The following is a 20,808-nucleotide window of genomic DNA, read 5'->3' as shown; positions in this document are numbered from 1 at the left end:
AAAAAATAAATAAAATGTGTGTCTGGTACTATCAAATATGATCTGAGATACCAGTAATAGTATGCATACCCCACTTCGAGAAATGCAGTCATGAGGATTTAATGAACTAACACTCCTAAGGCACCAAGCCTGAAAACAGCAGGGGTTTTAGCTGCCACCCTTCATTCTCCTCCCTGCTCCCCTCAGGAACACTTCTGCCACTCCAGTGAACTCTTCTTACACGACAGAGTAGTTGGCATGACCAGATAATGAGAAGTGTAAGAACCAGTAATTATGAGGCATGAATAATATGCCAGACACTTTGCTAAACTCTAATAATCACAGCAACTTCAGGAGATAGGTATTGTATTCACCCCTCATTTTACAGAAAAGGCAACGCAAGGTTATAGGTCCAACACTGACCCGTTCCATAGGCAGCATGCCAGCATGCTAATCCACATGATTCCCATGGTACCCTCCACCTGAAACAGCTCTCTCCAATCCATATGGCAGGACCTACCCACCAGAAATCACCTGAGGAATGTGCAAAGACCAAGGTAGAAGCACACTCAGGCTGATGTTCCTCATAAAAGGAAAAATCTGGAAAGGACATTCAAGTCCAATGACAGGAAATAGTTCAACAAATTTGGATATAAATCTACAACAGAATATTAAACAACCATTACAAATGGCATTTATAAATAATTTTCATGATGTGAGAAAATTCTTGTAAATTATTCAAAGCAGAATACAGAAAGTATATTTCATATAATGTCAAGTAAATCAAAATATGTGTTAACATTGACAAAATCCATATAAGACAAGGAAAAAAAGACAAGAAGGAATTATCCCTGGGGTGGTATTAAAGATGTTTTATATTGCATTTCTGAAAATCATTACTATTTTTCCTTCATACTCTACAATGAGTTCATATTATTTCTATAATAAGCAAAAATACCTATTTTTTCAAGTTGCTTAAGCCCTACAGATGACTAAATCCTAACTCCAACTTCACATTCCTTCTCCAGTCATGGCTCTTCCCCAACCATGTCCCAGTGTAAATGACAACCTAAGTGAGCTCTTGAGCATTATACAAACACAAGAGATTCTTGTGAAAGTGCCAGATTAAAAACAAACTGGAAGGAAAGAAGAGATTGACTCTGGAAGCAGAGGAAGTGCTGGATTTTCTTCTTCTGGGGGCGGAGGGAAAGTTCTAATTTTTTAAAAATCTCACTAGCCTAGGTGGAAGTCCATTCTGAGATCACTCTCCAACAAACTGGCTCCGGCATTTTGTCTGCACAGCAGGTACATCTGCAGATAGCATGAGGATTACATGTGTCCACAAACGTGATGGGCCATCTGGCTATTGTCTCCGTGTGCTCTGAACCTCAAAAGCAAACCATATACTCCTTAAAGACAGGCACATGTCCTACTTGTGGGTGTCCTTTCCCCTCGGCACTCACACTGCCCCAGGCCACTGACACTTAAGAACTTTGAGAGGTATTAATTGAATGCAGAGCTCCAGGAATGCTGGACTCCCACTGGGAAACCAAGTGGTTCAGGCAGGAGCACAGAGAAACACATGGATCAAGAGCAGGGAAGCACCATCAACCACTGCAAGGTCCTCTTGCAAAGCCGGATGGCTGGTATGGAGCTGAGTGGGAAGTGTAGGAGAAGCCACATCTGGGGCAACCTGGACATATACCTTGGCAATTACCCAATTAACCTATGGAATTTGGGTGAATGTGCACATTAAGGAAAGTGGCACTGTGATCTTGAGATGAGGAGACTGGCTCAGTCTGTCAGCCTTAAAACAGCTGGAGAAGCACTGGGAGGCCAGCATTTCTGTAAACAAGCTCATCTTTTTAGAGCTAAGTAGGCAGTAACATTTATTATTTAAACTTCTAACTTGGAAGAGATCAACTCACACTAGAAAAGCCTGCCCTTCCCCTACTCTCTTGTACTGGTCTAGGCTAGGCTTATCTTCTGTGACAAGTTCTCAGCTCTCTAACCCTCGCTCAACAACAGCAGCCTTGGTGGAGAAGAGGTCACTTCTTTGCAGCTTCTCCTGATTCCTCCTGGAGCTCATTTCAGGAGACAAAAAACCCATTCTTGCAGAGCCTCTGGGGAGGAAATCTCACAGCTACAGTCAAAGGCAGGGCAAGCAAGAGGATATGGAGACTGAGGAGATGGATATGCATGGAGGTGGCACAGGGGGCCAAAGAGAACAGGGTGGGAGGAGGGATTCTTGCCCAGGACAGAGTCCTGTTCTTGACAATGAGAGAGGGAGCAAAATCCAAGATAGGTATCAGCAGTCTAGATTATTGGCATTGGGGTGTGATCAGCAAAGCAGCCTCGGGAACGACAAACCATACTTCCTACCTCTCTAGTATTCTTACATCTCTTCCCTCCCCTTCTCTAACAGGCAAGAATTTGGAGAACTAGAAAAATCCAGTATCACTGATATATATCCTGACATTCTACAGGCAAACCCAGGGAAAGTCCCCTAATGGTATCAAAATCCCTGGTAAGAGATACATAGAATTGACAAAAATAGCAGATCGGTTTTTGAATTTAAGAATTAACTTATAGGCAGAAAATTAAAACTCTGATAAAGGACACAGGTAATCTGAATAAAGGGAAAGATTCCAAATTTTGGAGATGACTTATATTATAATAGTGTCAATTTTCTCTGAGTTAACCTATGCAATTCTAAAGGAAAATTTTAAGCTTCTGAGAAACTTATAAAACTTATGTTAGAATTTACACACAAGGATATAGGTCCACAAGCAGCTAAGTCAAACCTTGAAGAGTACTAAACAGGAAGACTTACCTCAAAGACATCATATGAAAAGCAGAGAGGTATTACCACAAGAACAAACAGACCAAGAACCTAAGGAACTCAGAGTTCAGATATGCAAACCTAATATACAATAAAGCTGGCACCGCAAGTCAAAAGCAGGAAGAATGATATTTGTGGGAAAACTGACTCTTGCTGTGGATAAAAAGAAAACTAGATCTTCAAGAAATACCAAACATGATGGAAGGTAATCAGTTGGATTAGAATGAAAGACAGAATCATGAAGCTAATAAAACAAAATGTAAGTACACATCTTTCTGATGTGGGTCAGAAAGGCTTTCTTTAAAACACAACTTGAAAATCATAAACCAGAAGGTGAAAATTTTTTTAAAAAATTTACTTCAGGGATCCCTGGGTGGCGCAGCAGTTTAGCGCCTGCCTTTGGTCCAGGGCGCGATCCTGGAGACCCGAGATCGAATCCCATGTCGGGCTCCTGGTGCATGGAGCCTGCTTCTCCCTCTGCCTGTGTCTCTGCCTCTGTGTGTGTGTGTGTGTGTGACTATCATAAATAAATTTTTTAAAAAAAATAAAAATAAATAAATAAATAAAATAAAAAATTTACTTCAATACATAAGAGGGCTTTATATTCAATAAGAATATCACACATAATATTAATAGATGGCAAGATGGGAAAATGTATTTAAAAAGTCTACAGCTAACAAGGGATGGATAGTTAAAATATAGAAGAAACTTGACAAATCAACAGGAAAAAGGTGGCAAATGAAAGAACTATGAGCAAAGGACATGAAAAGGCTATCAACAGAAGGGGAAACCCAGTATGCAGACATAGGAAGAGATGCCTAAACATACTAATTATCAGAGAGATGTAAATCAAAGCAATAATGAGCTATCATATTTCTATGATTGATAAGAAATTAGAAGGCTGAATGATGGAAAAGTTGCCAGAAATGAAGAAATCCTCGTGTAGGGCCAATGGGACTGTGGCTGGACCTTTCTGGAGAACTACTCCCTCAAACTAAGTAGATGCACATCCTCTAGCTGGCCAACAATTCTCCTCATGGGTATATCCCAAAGAAATTCTCACACAGGGAGATATACAAGCTGTACAAAGATGTTCACTGTGGTGCTGTTAGTGCTCAGGAGGAGTTAGAGGCATGAGGAGAAGGAGTACGTAGCTCTGTAAAAATAGATACACCGTGTTATATACACCACGGAGGATGCAGCAGATGGAAGCCATAGTCTAAAAGCAGACAGAGGAATAGAGATGGCTCCCAACACAATGTTGAGGGAACAAAGAAAGAGAACAAGACATATCATTTATATAATTTAAAAATATAGGTAGATAAAAAGATACAACATTGCTCAAAAATACACTTTAAAGTATACGTCAGAGGGATCCCTCGGTGGTGCAGCGGTTTGGCGCCTGCCTTTGGCCCAGGGCGCGATCCTGGAGACCCGAGATCGAATCCCACGTCAGGCTCCCGGTGCATGGAGCCTGCTTCTCCCTCTGCCTGTGTCTCTGCCTCTCTCTCTCTCTCTCTCTCTGTGACTATCATAAATAAAAAAAAAAAAATTAATAAAGTATACGTCAGAATAGTAGTCTACAAAGGAGCAAATAAACAGGAGCTCGGAAAAAAAATTAAAAATGAAGAAAAGGAAAAAAAAGGAAAAGGAAAAGGAAAAGGAAAAGGAAGGAAGGAAGAAAGACAGAAAGAAAGGAAAGAAAGAAAGAAAGAAAGAAAGAAAGAAAGAAAGAAAGAAAGAAAAAGAAAGAAAGAAAGAAAGAAAGAAAGAAAGAAAGAAAGAAAGAAAGAAAGAAAGAAAGAAAAAAAGAGAAAGAGAAAAAGAAAAAGAAAAAAAGAAAAAGAATCAATGAACGAAGGGGCTTGTAATGATCCCATGCCACAAAATTAGGTAGTATGATTAATTCAACCCCTCTATACATGAGATTCAAACAGAGTCTAGAGAAGAAGACAGGAAAAAGGCTCTGCAAAGAAACTGGCATTTGTTTATCTGCTGCCATCCTCTCTCTGACAACTGGGCCATTCGGAAAATACCAGCAGCTGACAGGCATTATTTATGCCCTGTCTGATACCCCACAGGCACTGTATGCCCTGAGAGGAACCTCAAGATCAAAGCAACAAATTCAGAAGTTTCCCCAAAGGAATTTCCTTTTGCTACCTGCCCCTTCAAAATGTTCTGGTTCTGGGATAAAATGGTGGCATTCAACTCCCATGAAAACATTTTCTAGAAAGGAAAATGCTAGACATTTAAATTTGGATATTTGAGGCAAAAAGAGCAGTGCCACATTCTGAGACTTCTCTCAAAAACAGTTTCGACTGTGGCACAGAGGGTTGCAGAACAATCCGAACCTGGACAACAGTGCCACCTGTGGTGGCACATGAGCCCTGTGAGTGGGTGTGGTGTGAAAATGAACACAGACACGGAAAGTACAACCATGTCAGAAAGGAGAGGGAGCTAAATTATACAATGTGAAAATGGGGTCCCAGTGCTAGAGGAGGTGAGAACATATCAATCCAAAACCCTACTCTGGTTTTGCCAGCTTGGAAATACAACATCTTTTGGAATAATACTTAAAAAAAAAAAAAAAGTTTCTATCCAAACTACCCCTGGAAAAATGGCCAGTATGTTTTAAACCATTTTTTTTTTCCCTCTCGGGCTTGCTAAATTAAAGGGTAAGCAATTGAAAAATCATTAGACACTCCAGGCAGCCGGTTCTCTGTACTCTGTGAAAAATGGGATGCCAAAAGCGAACTGTTGCAAGGGTCTGTGTTCTCCAAAATGGAACTTTTTGTATTGCTCTTTTCTTCAAGAGATAGAATATCCTTGGGGTTAACAGTAGAACCTTTGGAGTTAGAATTCAGATTAAATTGTGCCACCTGAGTTTACTAACCTCAATTTCCTAATATACAAAGTAGGTCAAAAGTACCTATTCTCATAGTATTTATTAACTAAGCCCATACCCACAAAACATCCTTAAAAAATATTAAGTAGTGGATAAATGCTATCTACTAACAACTATGATTTTAAAATACATACTCAATGCAGACAATGCAAAGCATGAAGGTCAGCGCCTCTCAATAATCTACCCTCCATGTACATTACAATTTCATGATAAAGGTCTTTCCAGACTTTTTTTCTATCAATATATCTAAAGAAGTTAAATATTTTACCAAGAACATTGCTCTGGGTAACCTGATTTTTTTTTAAATCACAATTAACAATATACTGTGGGCACCATTTCCACAAATACCTAGATCACTCTTGTTCTTACTAAAGACTACACAGTACCTTGGTATTTTTAAAGATTTTACTTATTTATTTGAGAGAGAGAGAGAGAAAAAACTCAAGTGGGGAGGAACAGAAGAAGACTGAGAATCTCAAGCAGAGTAAGAGTGCAGAGACCAAAGCAAGGCTCAATTCCAGAATCCTGAGATCATGACCTGAGCCAAAATCGTGAGTTGGACCCTCAACTGACTAAGCCACCAGGTGCCCCATATCTTGATATGTTTAATCAACTTTCTATGACATATCTGATTGTTTCCCTGTCTTTGTCATTATTACCAATGCTCTAGTGTACTTCTTTCTCGCACAAAGATTTTTGTACTCTAGTCTATTTCTTTAGGACAAATCACTGAGTCAAAGGATATTGGCTCCCAATACGTATTCCTCAAATGAGCCTACAGAATGGTATAACAAGAGGGATGCCTACCCATAAAATCAGGATCATCTTTCAAATCTCAAGCAGAGAGGACAAGGCTTATCACAAATCACAAGCAAACTTTTAGTTGGTGGTCTCCACTCATATGCATCTCATCCTCCAGAGTTCCTAGGTCCTTTATTATAAAAGAATATGTCCCAGGTTGGGGCATGGCATGAGCATGTTATTAAAGTCTGCTTAAGCATCTATCTTCTCTTGTTTTGATGCCTGGGTAGTTTGCCTGATTTCCCACTGGCAAACTACCCTGCTCCCATTTTATGCAATACTCTTAAAACTGTCAGGGACTGTGTTGTTTACCCCTGCGTCAGCCTAAGCTAGACCAGCTTGTTGTTATCTTCCTGGGAATCTTAATCTTCAGAAGAGTGAGGCGAGTAAAAAACAGGTTAGAGCTTTATGATCCTGCAAATATTATTCAGAAGACTCTTTCTTATTGGCTCCTGGAGCTCCCGAGCTGGTGTGTTTTCAATTCTGGTTCTTTGGCTCTTCCTACCTTTACTGTGAGTTACTTGACAGCCTTCCATATTCCTTCATTTTTTATTACTGTGTTTTCTGCTATTGTTACTTTAGAACCAGTTAGCCAGACTTGATTCCAGATCACTAAAACAATCCTACCTGAGGATATGGGTGGTGGGGCAAGGAGGAGAGGAGCACTTGTTTCTTGAATGTTTATCTGAAAAAATTTTCCCTTATTCAATTCTTGAAGGAAAAAGAAGAAAGAAACAACTTTTTCCCCTCTCCCAAAGACCTCTTAACCTACCAATAACAACTATTCCAAATTACTTAATATTTTATATAAAACTCCTGGTCAAAATCTGTATTTTGGAAAGGATGAAAGGAAAATCTTTGTCCTTTAATGGATTTCACACACACACAAATACCTCATCCTCTTGTCCACATGCAGAAGCACTGATTTACTGATTTATTTTATTTTATTTTATTTTATTTTTTTACATTATTGGAATTCATAGTACGGCTATCTGTGAATGTTTCTCCAAGTGGATTTTACAAAGCAAATCTGAGGCAAGGGGACAGGACTTCCTATGCACTCATGTAAGCAATCTGGAAGGAACTGGTTCGTACTCCTATCCACCAAGGACATCATCAACCCTAACACTCTAGCCGTAGCTTTTCATTTTAATCCTATCATCTTTACAAGGTTACAGGTGCCCTTGGAAATTATGATTAACCAGAGTGCTCAGAGCCAGCAGCAGGGGAAATGTGCTGGATATTCTACAGAGGCTGGCCAGGGTCATTCCCATCAAAGAAGAATACTATTACAGAGTTCATCATCTCCACTTTTTCCTCTCCGAAAAGGTAACAAAGAACACAGAGTTACTAAGTGATTACTAAGATAGCTGTTGCCTATCCAGGCCTTTGAACAAGACTGTGTAGGGGCAATTCTGGCTTTCCCCTAAGATAAGGTTCTTTGGAAGCCGCGTATTATTCAATTAAGTGGCTTTTAAGTGGCGATTGGAGCTACATTCTCAAGAACCAGGATTAACTGAGATAATGTACATGAAAATGCTTTGTCAAGTGTGAAGGGTTATGTAATGCAAGGTGTCATTACAGTCTTGCCAGTCAGGCTCCCTAAATGTCCTGGAGTCACTGACATGGTAAGTCAGGATGGAAGCATGGGACTACACCAGGGAAATGGGGCAGACCAAACATGCCCACAGCACCCCCTGGTGGTTCTTCCTCAGAGTAGCAACTTTTAAGGCTCAATCCCAACCCCAGCTGTAGAAAATTATCCAAGGGACATACTTACTCCCTTCGCTCTGACTGTCTTTGTTCGAATTGTACACCTGGAAAACAGAAATAAACATTGTGTGAATTTTATACGACTCTAGAGGTTCAATGAATAAAATCACTACCAGCCCCCTTTCCCTAATTTGTGCCATTTAGGTGGAAGGCCATTTCTGGCCCCCAAATATGAATCCTCTCTAAAATTATCTACTGTCCAGTATTTACTTCAGGTATTCTCAAGTGTGTGTACATCATAATCACCTGTAAAACTTTACTGTAAAAAAAATCATATTCTTTTAAAAAAATTATGTATATATATAAATTAAAAATAAAAGTTTTAAATAATTACAATCATTAAGCATTTACTGTGCAACAAGCAATGTGATGAACAATTCACATGAATGATCTCAAATTACCTACACAACAATTCTATTGGGTAGAAATTCGTCATTGTATTACAGATGGAGAATTCAAGGCTTAGAGAGGTTACCTAAGGTCTCATAGCTAGTAAATGGTAAAGTCAGGACAAAGACACATTATTATAAACTGTTAATGTGTTAACACTGAGGAATGGAACCAATCACATTTTACTTTATATGCTTTTAAAATTTAAATGTTGTAAGGAAAAGATATTACTTTTACAACATAAACCCCTTAAATGATTTATAAAAATCATAAAAGGGAAATACCCCAATATAAAACACACAATGACATATTCCAAGAATCAGCAAGCTTCTTTTATGAAGAGCCAGAGAGTAAATATTTTAGGCTTTGTGGGACAAGAGACAAAATTAATATTATTTAGATACCTGTTTAACAAGAGAGGAAACTAATTTCCACAAATTTTTGGTTGACAACATTTAAAACATAGCAATTTTTTAAAATACAGGTATAATACTCCTCACAGGTAAAAATCTCTTAGAGTCCCAAGGCTCTCTTTTCAGAGATGCTTGGCTCAATACATCTAGAGGTTAAGTGATTCTCAACCAAGAGTGGCCATGAGTCATGTGGAATACTTCTTCCAAGGAGTATAATTTTTTGAAATGCAGATCCACCAATCAAAAGAATGGGGTTTTCATTTGTTTGCTGGTCTTATATAAGGAGGATAATGTTTGGCTTAATTAGGGTTCAAAGTTAGTATTTCCTATTAAATCAATTACAAATGTTCATCTATAAATGGCATATTTAGCTCCAGGGCTATACAAAAAGCTCATGGTATGCTGGATTTGGCCTGTAGGGCAGTTTGCCAAATCCCTGATATGGTGACACTAGTAAGTAAGATAAAACCTGTGCTATATAAGGGGAAAAAAAATTACAGTCTCCCAAATCTTTCTTTGGTGATTACGATTCTATGTATACAAGAAGGCATAGTGTAAAGCTGGTCATCGTAAGTATGTATGTATGTATGTATGTATGTATGTATCTATCTATCTATCTACCTACCTACCCACCCACCTACCTACCTACCTGTTCCAAGCAATTCTCATGGCTCATCTTACCTGACAACCACTTATTTAACCCCTAGAGGTAGTGAGACAAGACTCTCTAAAAAGAGAGTCATGAAACCCTAAGAAGGACTTCCACCTGCTAGCATGTGTGAGTGGGAATGGCTGCTCAAGAGCTTTCCACCTTGGACCTTAGTTGCCTTGTGTTGTTGGGTAAGGCTCTCACCCTATTTGGGCCACTACTGTCTCATCTATGAATTGAAGAAGTTGGCCAAGAAGGTTTTGAATGATCAAACTCTAAGTAAGACAAGTCGCTCCACTTTATTATTATTAATTTCCTAAAGAAAACTAAAGAGGCACAACACTATGTGAAAGTCAGGAGGATAAGGATTAAAGTTGGGAGGATGAGGTTTCTGTATTTGAGACAATGGCTCAGTTTTTATGCTTAAAAGTTCTAGAGATGAGGGGTCAAAAGACTGTGATCCTGGCACAGCGCCTCTTGGAGGGAGGAAGACCAGGGCAATCGGCAATCAATCAGTGCACGGCAGAGAAGGGAGGGAGATGAAGATGCAGCAGCAATGTGATCCTGCAGGATGTTGTTAGATCTGTGAGTGAAACAGGGAGCCTCATCATAGCTACAACCAGCAATCCATGGGGAATGGTGTTCACCAACCTTGGAAAGCTGGGAAAGCAAGTGCAAGGGAAGAGGCTCTACCTTGTCAAGCATTTTTTTTCAGCATCCCTGATCAATTTATTCTGTTCATTTAAATATTATGAGAAAAGTTTGCTCCTATTTATAAATGGCAAAATCCAGAAAGAATAATAAAATGCAAGACTCCTCTTAATTAGGAGGAGAATTTGCACCAAAGTACTTTCCTTCGAGGTTTCCTGGGTCTCAGGAAGCCGTTGCCTGCAACACCCAAGCAATCCCCAAATTAGAGAGGTGTGATCAATGAGCCGAAGGTGCCAGAAACATGTGCTGCCTGATCCTCTGAGGCCAGGCCATTAATCTCTGTCTAGTTTGGTAAATGAGCCAAAGAGAATGAGTTTTGAAATAAAGCTAACAAACCTGGCCTGCCAGAACTGTGTGACTACATGGCCCAACAAGGAAGGCCCCGTGTGGGGGAACAGCCTCACCACCATACAGGCCAGATGGCGGCAATGTAACAGCACTAAGTGGGAAAGGCTTTGTTTAACTCACCGAGTATCACACATATCATTGAATCCTTTTAACCACCTTATGGCCTAAGTACTAGCACTGTTCCCATTTTATAGATGTGAAACCTGAGGCCCAGAGAGGTTTTATAGTTTGTCCAAGGACAGAGAGCTGGTGAGGGACTTCCTATTCGATCTTGCCTCTACAAGAAGCAAATTATAACACTCTTACTTTTCCAAGTAGTAGCAAATGTACATAACTACCAAATGAAACCAGAAGTCAGTCTATAGGTTCCTAAATACTTCCTATACTGGCAGAAGCCAAGGGCATGCAATTCACCCTTTAGAAATGGTCAGTCTATTCTGGGGAAATCTTTTTTTTACTATTATTATTCAAGTATAACTAACATACATTGTTATATTAGTTATAGGGGAAACCTTCATCTATAGATCTCATGGTTGCCCACCAGAGGTGAGGACAACTTCCTGGAATAAAAGGCCTCTTTGGCCATGGCTTCTGTCTTATGATTGATTAGCAGGATCATCTCAGGTTTAGAAGCCTTCAAGTAAGCTTCTCAAGAGACTTTGTCTTGAAAGGATGGAACATAACTGTCCTAGATTAATTCAAGGGGACATGAGTCACTAAACAGTTCCTGAATTATGGCTCCTATGAAGACTAATTCAGTTAATGTGCTTTCTCCTGTCACTTACCATTTCTAAACTCTAATCATACCCACCTGTAAAATGGGGCTATTAACATTCCCTACCTTAGAGGTATTGTGAAAATTAAATGAGATAATAGATACAAAACATTTAACACAAAGCAGAGAACACCAATTCCATGTCCCACTGAGTATTCTATAATTCAGGGGCACCTGGGTGACTCTGTGGCTGAGCATCTACCTTTGGCTTAGGTCATGATCCCGAGATCCTGGGATAGAGTCCCGCATCAGGTTCCCCATAGGGAGCTTCCTTCTCCCTCTGCCTATGTCTCTGCCTCTCTCTGTGTGTCTCTCATGAATAAATAAATAAAATCTTTAAAAAAAAGATGAAATTTCACTGCTATCATTATTATCCTCCTTGTTAATTCTCTTCACACTTAATCCTCTGGGATAAAAGGTTAAGGATGGGAATGCAGTTTGAAGAATCCAGCAACACTGGGCTTATTAGTATTTTAATTTAACAAACTAAAACTAATTAAGGGACTAAGGGAAAGGAAGAGAAATAACTATCCAAAGCCAACTTATAGAGCAATAGGCTCTCAATTTTTTTAAACAGCAGTCAAATATAAAAGTAACAACTTACCATCAATCACTTTTTCACCAATGATGTGCCATGTACCATACTAAGCATTGAGATGACTTATTTTATTTCATCCTGAAGCCTATGGGGTAGTACCACTCCCTCTACTTCATAGCACTATGTAGGTTAAATAACTTTCCAAAGATTACAAAGCTAACAAGCAGCAGAGTCCTCCAGATTACATTCTGTGCTCAAACACAACTTCATGCAACTTCTCCACTCAGTTCCACTTCTTAGCGAGGGGAGGGGGTGGGGGGAAGACCCATGGCAATAGACAATGCAAAAGAAGCTAAGCAGTAATTAAAGTGGCAACTATGCAACCATTACATAAGAACAAAATTTCCACCCAATTTAAACATAACTGTAATTCCACAAACTTCCAATTAATACAAGCAGAGCAGTAACTGAAAACCACAACCAGCTTGAGACACTTTGGGCTGCCCAAAAAACATCCTTCCCTCAAACTCTGAGCACATACACGGAGAACTCGCCAGCGCTGCTAAGGACTGTGTGACAGATTTCTTAGTAGAGTACCACATTAGAATATTTGTGAGACTCTATTAACAGGCTATGTTTAGAAACTTTAAGTGACACTCCTGAGAAGTTACTAGTAAGACAACCTTGGTACGTGGAATGCCAGTCAATAATGGATGTGCTTTTTTTTTTTTTTAAATCAAGGAGAGACCCTCTTGTCACGATGAACCACAAGCTACACATGGAAAAGCTTTGAGAAGAAACTGTTGAATCTTAAACATGGAGAGAGAAAACCAGTTTGAATACCTTGCAGTAAAGAAGGATAGGTCTCAACTTGAGGGGCCAGAGCTCTGGAGAAAATGGAAGTAAAATGGGTGCTGTTGCTTTTCATTTTCTCACCTAGCAACGCTCCCCATGGCTCGCCCTTTCCACCACTACCAGTACTGCATTTGCTAGCTCAGGGAGGCCCTCTTGAAAGTGAAGCCAATAAAAATGTATCTAATGGCTCTTCCCCATGACTTATTCCTGAACAAATGTGAAAACTTTGCTCTTGCAACCCCCAGAATTACTTGTAAAGAGGGTTCAGTGACTAGAATATAGCAGGCCACTTAATAAGTATGGACTAGATAAATTGTTTTTGATAATTTTTTTTTTTCTTTTTAAATCCCCAGGTTGGAAATGATGAGGACAATGCACTGATACACTGAGCAGATAAAATAGGTAAGCCAGATCTACCATTGCTGAGTGACTGTCTGCCATTCTTCCAAATATCTGGAATGCCCCAGGAATCTCTATTTTAGAGAAGAATGAAAATGTACAATTTAGGCCTTATTACAAGGCAATATAAAGCAGATTTACATTATTCGGCTTAACTCAAGGCTGTCAAAATCCCTCACAGACCATTTCTTTTCTCTGCTCAGTGTTAGCTCTACATCCAACAGGTTGTCAATAAATTGTTAGTAATAGTTTCAGAGGCTATGGCGTCACCAGGAAGTTGTGAAATACAAAGGAAGGAAGGGATTACTATACCTCATGGTACTGAATCTCCCCTCCCCTCTGCAACAGAGGCACCTCACACTCAGGCAGTCTCTTGGAAAATGGCCCAGTGAAAAGTGACTGAATGGCTGTGCTCCTGAAGTCAACTAGAGAGAATCTGATGGCCCCTCAAGTCTTTTTGCATACCGACACACCAGCAGAGCAGTGAATACAAACAACTGCTTACTGTTCAACATCACATCATTATGATGGAAAAATAAACTCTTTCCCATTTGCTCAAGCATTTCCGGCGCTTTGTACCTAAGCATATAAAGGGCTCCCTTCTTGTGTAATTCCTCAGTAATACTGGAGGAAAACAAAGTGCTTTAGAAACTCGCTACTTCTACCTCCTCAGTATCCACATTCCTTATGGACACCCTCATTCTCCTTGAGGAGTCATCATATGAAGTTTATCAATCCTATCACTATGATATTCCTTGAATCTTTTTTTTTAATTAATTTTTATTGGTGTTCAATTTACCAACATACAGAAAAACACCCAGTGCTCATCCCGTCAAGTGTCCACCTCAGTGCCCGTCACCCATTCCCCTCCAACACCCGCCCTCCTCCCCTTCTACCAGATATTCCTTGAATCTATTCCTCATCCCCATTTCTTTTTCTACTGCTATACTGTTGGCACCAGCATTGGCTTTCTACCTGGTATGCTGGCCTCCTCTCTTTCTGCTCTAATGTGGCATACACATTGCTGTTGCAAGATGCATTTCCCTAAACCTTGTCTGGCTAAAGACAAGCCATCAAGAGATCACAATACTAGTCTTCAAATACTCCAGGGGCTGTCATGTGAAAGAATGGCAAGACTTACTATTCTGAACAGAGATGAAACTCTATGAAGGCAGATTTCAGGGGAATATAAATAACTGACAGTTAAGAAGAGCTCTTCATGGTCCGCAAAACCAGAGAAACTGGTTGAATGTCATTCTGACACACAAGATTAAGCTCCATTTCACCTAGCAGGTGGCCCTGGGCATTCCTAGTCTGACAAATGCAGCTTTGTCTGAGGTTTAATTATTGTGACCCTATCCTTTCACCTGTACAAGCCTTCAGTGGTTTCCAGGATGGGGGAAATGGCCCAGCATCAGATGAAGTGGGGTGGTGGGGCAGCCCAGGTGGCTCAGCAGTTTAACACTGCCTTCAGCCCAGGGCGTGATCCTGGAGAGCAGGGATCAAGTCCCACATTGGGCTCCCTGCATGGAGCCTGCATCTCCCTCTGCCTGTGTCTCTGCCTCTCTCTCTCTCTCTCTCATGAATAAAAAAATAAAAATTTAAAAAAATCATTTTATGAAGTGGGGTGGTGGATAGAGTGTACTGTGGACCTGGAAAGTTGGTGTTAAAGCCTCATTCTACCATATTTTAGCTAGGTGCATTCATGTGGCAAGTTAATATGCTGAGTAGGGTTTTGTTTTTTGTTTTTTTTTACAATTTTATTTATTTGAGAAGGATAAAGAGAGAGAAAGCACATGTACACATGAATGGGAGGAGGAGCAGATGCAGCGGGAAAGGCAATCTCCAGCAGACTTCCCACTGAGTGCAGAGCCCAATGTGAGGTTCAATCTCACAACCCTGAGATCATGACCTGAGCCAAAACCATGGACTGAGCCACCCAGGCACCCTTGAGCATGTTTTCTTATTATAAAGTCGAGCTAAGTAATAACACTCTGAGGGGGTCTTGGGAGAACTAAAATAGCCCCACAGTACCTGCAAGTACTCAAAAATGCTATTTCCACAAAGATTTTCTAACTGACTTCATGGCTGCAGACCATCCTTTTGCTTTGGCCTCTCACTGCTCTGACAGTCTATTCTACACAGTGTAATACTTCAAAATACAATTTCTCATTTTCCATTATTTCTAATCTGCAAATAAATCCCTTATGATTAGTTCTGTCTTGCTCTCCTATGGGGGTCCACCGGCATCTGTTTATTATCTAAGAAGTCACTTCAGATTGAGGGACAAAGGAGTTTAAGACAAAGGATGAACATTCTTTCATCATTTTCAGTGGGTCGGAAGCAGGCTATAAGGACCCTGATAAGGAAATTATTCTTATAATGATGCTTTCCCATTTTGAGTGTCGCTGGCACCTAACGCACTTCCTATGAGAAATCTCAATTTAAGATCAGATAATTTTAAGGGGAAAGGTGAAATCATTCCTCTGGAGCATCCAGGTCACACCCACATATGCAGTCAAAGGGTGGACCGTCTATTTTAACTTGTTTCTGGTCTTGGTGAATTAAGCATGAGTGCAGCATTTCTGGAGTTACTAATGTTGATTGTTGCAAGTGCTCCTCCTCCCCACAGCATTATGATTTGCCTGCTATATAAACACTGTTGCCATAGTTATAATTCAGGAAGCTTTGTTGTTTGACCTCAAGAAAAATTCAACCTCAAATCAGGATAACACTGACTCTCTACACTGACAATAGACCATCAGAGGGTAGGACCTGCCAAATTCCTTCAAGCTTCTAGAAGGAACTACTGTATTTTGGGTAACAAGCGAGCAACAAGAAGAGGAAACGCTGCAACATTATGCAATTTCCTTGCATTTCATATTCAGAAATCCTGAAAACCCCTATAACCAACTTCCCCAGCTTTCAACCCAAGATTGGAGTCATAGCCAATATAAACAAACCCAGATGCAAAAGAGGAAAAATGAAATCTAAGTAATGTCCAAGTAAAAAAAGTATTTCAGGAAAATTTTAAGGGCACCAGAAAAAAAGCAGCTCACTTGACAGCAAATGCACAATAATAAGTAGATGGTGATATGAGCTGTCACGTATGTAGGATGTGGTCAGATCTTACTGAGAGGAGTCTTCTGGCTTTAACACTTCCTGGCTGCACATTGACGTAACATTAAAAAGTGTGTATGAACCCACTAGCCCATCAGCATAATGCTTCTACCTCTTCATTTGCCAGACAAAAATTGCAATCTTAAGCAGAAAATTTCTTTCTATATTCCTCTGCCTCTCCCTCAACCCCCGTTTAATATCTTTGGAAATCATGGCACAGCTTGATCAGAAGAGGGAACCTTGTTCTTCTATACTTTGGAAAACTGCAAATGGGAAATTTTTTGGTACAGCACACATGATCCAAAAGTTGGAGCTGTGAGGTTCTGCTGCCAGTGCAAGGCCCTACCCAGGAGAAAGGACAGCCAGACAGTGAATCACTGTACAAAATTCACTCCTTTCAACTTCCAGTCCTTTGTCCTTCAGGCAACCTGAGGCAAGTGGCATTTATAATGATCTTATTAATCCCTGCAAAACACCCCTTTCAGAAGCAGGAGGGAAATTCATTCAAAACAGACACAGGTGACTTCTTTCCTTGCCACAGACAACTGTAAGGTCAGAGTACTGCATTTCTAGATAGATGATGACTCAGAGCTGAGTTTCCTCACATACAGGTCCTACCTTAAATCTAGGAATAAACCTGATGTCAACCCAGCATATGCAGCAAAGGGTTCTGGGAATATTCACTTTGATTTCTTTGCTCTGAGCTGGTAAGGAGGGGATCCCTAGCTCCTTGACTGAGGAATCTATTTTCCTACAACACTCAAGTAGCAGAATAGGATTTACAAATTGGAAAGATAGATTCTAGTATCCTTTCTGGTTCTATAGAGGTTAAAAGTTATTAGACTGGGCCCTATGTTATCTCCAGACAATGTCAAAGGGAGGTTTATCAAGATACTACATGATTTCCCATACAATGTTTGGAGTAAAGGGTAAGGTTGGACTATCAGAGCCCTTGTCTTCTGGTTACCCAGAGTATTCATTCGCTTGTCTTTAGGCAAGTGTACCCTGCTGTCCTTGCAAGGGTCTACACCTCTCCATCACAGCCAAAGGTCAGTCTACTTCTGACTCCAGGGGTAGATAGATAATATGACTTAGGCCAGGTTGGCCAGATCAGCATGTTTACTCTCTATTCTCAACACTTACTTTAAAAATTTTTCAAACTTACAGGAAAAAAGGAACAGTGAACACATATAACCCATCACTTCCATACTACCATTAATATTTTACTACATTTTCCTGATCATATATCCAGCCATCTCTCTGTATTATCCACCAATCCAATATATTTTTGATAAATTGTTGCAAACATTAACACTTCCCATCTAAGCGCTTGAGTATGCTTATCATTTATTAAAGTTAAATAGTGGTTTATCAGGTTTTCTTAAGGTAAAAGCTATCTACAATGAAATACACAATTTTTAAAATTTATTTATGTATTTTAAGAGAGCATGAGCAGGAGGGGCAGGGAGCATCTCAAGCAGACCCTACAATGAGCATGGAGTCCAATGAAGGGCTTGATCTCACGACCCTGAGATCATCACCTGAGCAGAAACCAAGACTTGAACACTCAACTGACGGTCACCCAGGGGCCCATGAAGTGCACAATTCTTAAATGAGTTGCAATGATTTCATATGTCCATGTACCTTAAAAACCCACATTAAGGCAGACACTTTTCCATTACTTCAGGCAGTTCCCCTGTCAGGCCTCTTGCAGTCTTCCTCAAAACACCCCAGCACCCACAACACACACGTGCTCACATATCCGTGCAACAAATGTTCTGTTGTGGTATACTCCCACCATTAGTTCTGCTTGTTCTCAAACATCAGACAAAGGGTTCATACAGTTTACACTCTTTATGATCTTAGTTCACTCACATTACATTTGTGAGAGTTGTCCATATTGTGGCATGAATCAGTACTTCTGATCCTCTTTATTGCTGAGTATTATTTTATTATCTGGCTATATCGCTGTTCATTGATTCCCTATTCATGGACACGCAGGGTATTCCCTCTTTGTCTTTGGCTATCATAGATAAACAAAAACATTTGGAGTGTCTTCAAGTCTTTTTGAGGACACGGGCTTTCATTTCTCTTGTGTAAATAACCAAGAGTGGAACTTATAGGTCATAGGATATGGGGATGTTTTTGTTAGTTAGTTATGAGGGAGACAGGAGAGGGGTGGGGAGGAGCAAAGGGAGAGGCAGAGGGAGAGGAAGAATCCCAAGCAGACTCTGAACTGAACATAGAGCCCAATGTAGGGCTCAATCTCACAACCCTGAGATCATGACCTGAGCCAAAATCAAGAGCTGAACCAACTGAGCCATCCAGGCATCCTGGGGAGTTTTTTGGTTAATGAATGAGAAACTGCCAACCTCTTTTCCAAAATAATTGTTTTATAATCCTACCAATAATGTCTGAGTGTTCTGATTGCTCACATGCTCATCAACACATGGTGCTATTGGTCTTAATTTTAGCCATTCTGGCAGGCATGTAGTAATACTTCACCATGATTTTTTCTTTAAGATTTTATTTATTTATTCATGAGAGACACAGAGAGAGAGAGAGACAGAGAGGCAGAGACATAGGCAGGAGAAACAGGCTCCCTGTAGGGAGCCCAGTGTGGGACTCGATCCCGGGAACCGAGGATCACACCCTGAGCCAAAGGCAGACACTCAACCACTGAGCCACTCAGGCGTCCCTCACCATGGCTTTAATCTGCATTTCCCTGATGACTAATGATGTTGAGTACTTTTTTGAAAATAAGCTTACTAGACATTCTTAATCTTCTTTTGTGAGGCATCTCTCCAAGTCATTTGCCCATCTTTTAGTACAGTTGCTCTTTTTATTACTAAGTTTTATGAGCTCTCTATACATTCTGGATATATCCTCTGTCAGATGTACATTTTGCAAATATTTTCTCCCATTCTGTAGCTTGCCAACGGACTTTCTCAATGATACCTTTTGATAGCACAAGTTCTTAGAGTCAAATTTAAAGTCTTTTTTTTTTTTTTTTTTTTGGAGACCTATTTCTTTCTGTGTCCTATTAAGAAACCTCTGCAGATGCCAGATAACAAAGATTTTGCACAGTGTTTTCTTCTGGAAACTTCACAGTTACAGGTTTTATGTTAAGAGTTAATGATCTATCTTGAATAGATTTCCCTAGTTCCCATGGTTTGCAAACATAATTTACAGGTGCTTCTGAGTCACAGTCCAGATCTGAAACTCACTGGTTTAAAATACAAATTCAGTAACAAGTAGCACCAACTTACCCTTATTCCACTTCTCCCCATCCCCTAGTAAGTTGTCATATGGAGTTGATCCATTTTATATATGGCCTTTGGGGGTCCTCACAATATTAACAAAATTGCTATCTGCTCACAGGACAAGGGGAAAGTAAATGGGCTCTGTAAGGACATATGTGTACATTTGTATGTATGTGTATGTATTTGTGTATGTATATGTGTGTGTGTATCTATGCATACACACAGCCATATTCTCAAATCTAATATACAGGGTACATGGCTAACTATATGGCTATCTACAACTATAATCTGAAGACGCAGGGAGCCCTGGAAGCTGATAAGCTTATGGTCTTGATTAGCCAATGACTTCCTATGTGATCTTGATCAAGACTCTCCCTCTCTCTGGATCTTAACTTCCTAATCCACCAAAAGAGGGGCCAGAAACAATCATCTGAATTTTTAAAATCATCTGAATTCCAAACTTTAAAATTCCAGACTCCCCCACTGCCTAACCTCTCTTAATATTCCACCACCAAAACCAAATTCTCTTGGTCCTGAGGGGCTCAAAACAAGACTGATCACTTTAAGGTTTCATATTACAACGGGAGGGTGGCACTTTATAGATTATCAGCAACCTGCCATACTGGGATTTGCTGACAACTGGTTAAGAATGAGGTTTTGTAAATTTAGAACAAGGACTAAGGACTGAGAAGGAAAAGGAGGCATGATCAAAAGACTGCTGACCGAAGATCAGCTCAGCTTACTGAACAATGTGATTTAAAGCTGACCAGGAAGAAAGGGGTTGTTATGAGTACTTGTATCTCAAACACACATGTCCAACTCAAGCTTCCCTAGCTTCTTCCATAGAGAGCTAAGGTATGCCATACACAAAGCACCAAGCTCAGTTATAAGTATAGCCAAATGCCAAAGGCAACTGGGAGAACTAAGCCACCAGGGTCCCCCCTCCCCAGACTGGAGGACAGGAGAGATTAGGACCTGCCTTACTTTTGACCTGAATTTGAAAGCACAGCAAGCAAACACAGAAATCAAAGGGCACTTCTGGGCCCT

At 40.2% G+C, this 20,808-nt stretch overlaps 1 protein-coding gene across 10 annotated transcripts in view; it reads right to left on the bottom strand.

The window, feature by feature from the left end:
* The window catches only part of ARHGAP26 (Rho GTPase activating protein 26), a 423,002-nt gene that overhangs the window by 193,106 nt on the left and 209,088 nt on the right, over positions 1-20,808 (bottom strand). For all 10 annotated transcript variants that reach the window (XR_005989292.1, XR_005989291.1, XR_005989293.1 and 7 more), the window contains one exon: positions 8,308-8,344. Coding sequence is in view for 7 of the 10 variants with exons in the window: in XM_041765130.1 (XP_041621064.1) it covers positions 8,308-8,344 (37 nt within the window). In the remaining 3 variants the exon portion in view is untranslated. The remainder of the gene's footprint in view (positions 1-8,307; positions 8,345-20,808) is intronic.

This window comes from Vulpes lagopus, chromosome 8, assembly GCF_018345385.1.
Source record: "Vulpes lagopus strain Blue_001 chromosome 8, ASM1834538v1, whole genome shotgun sequence".
Lineage (NCBI taxonomy): Eukaryota > Metazoa > Chordata > Mammalia > Carnivora > Canidae > Vulpes > Vulpes lagopus.
This window is presented reverse-complemented; position numbering and strand designations above follow the sequence as displayed.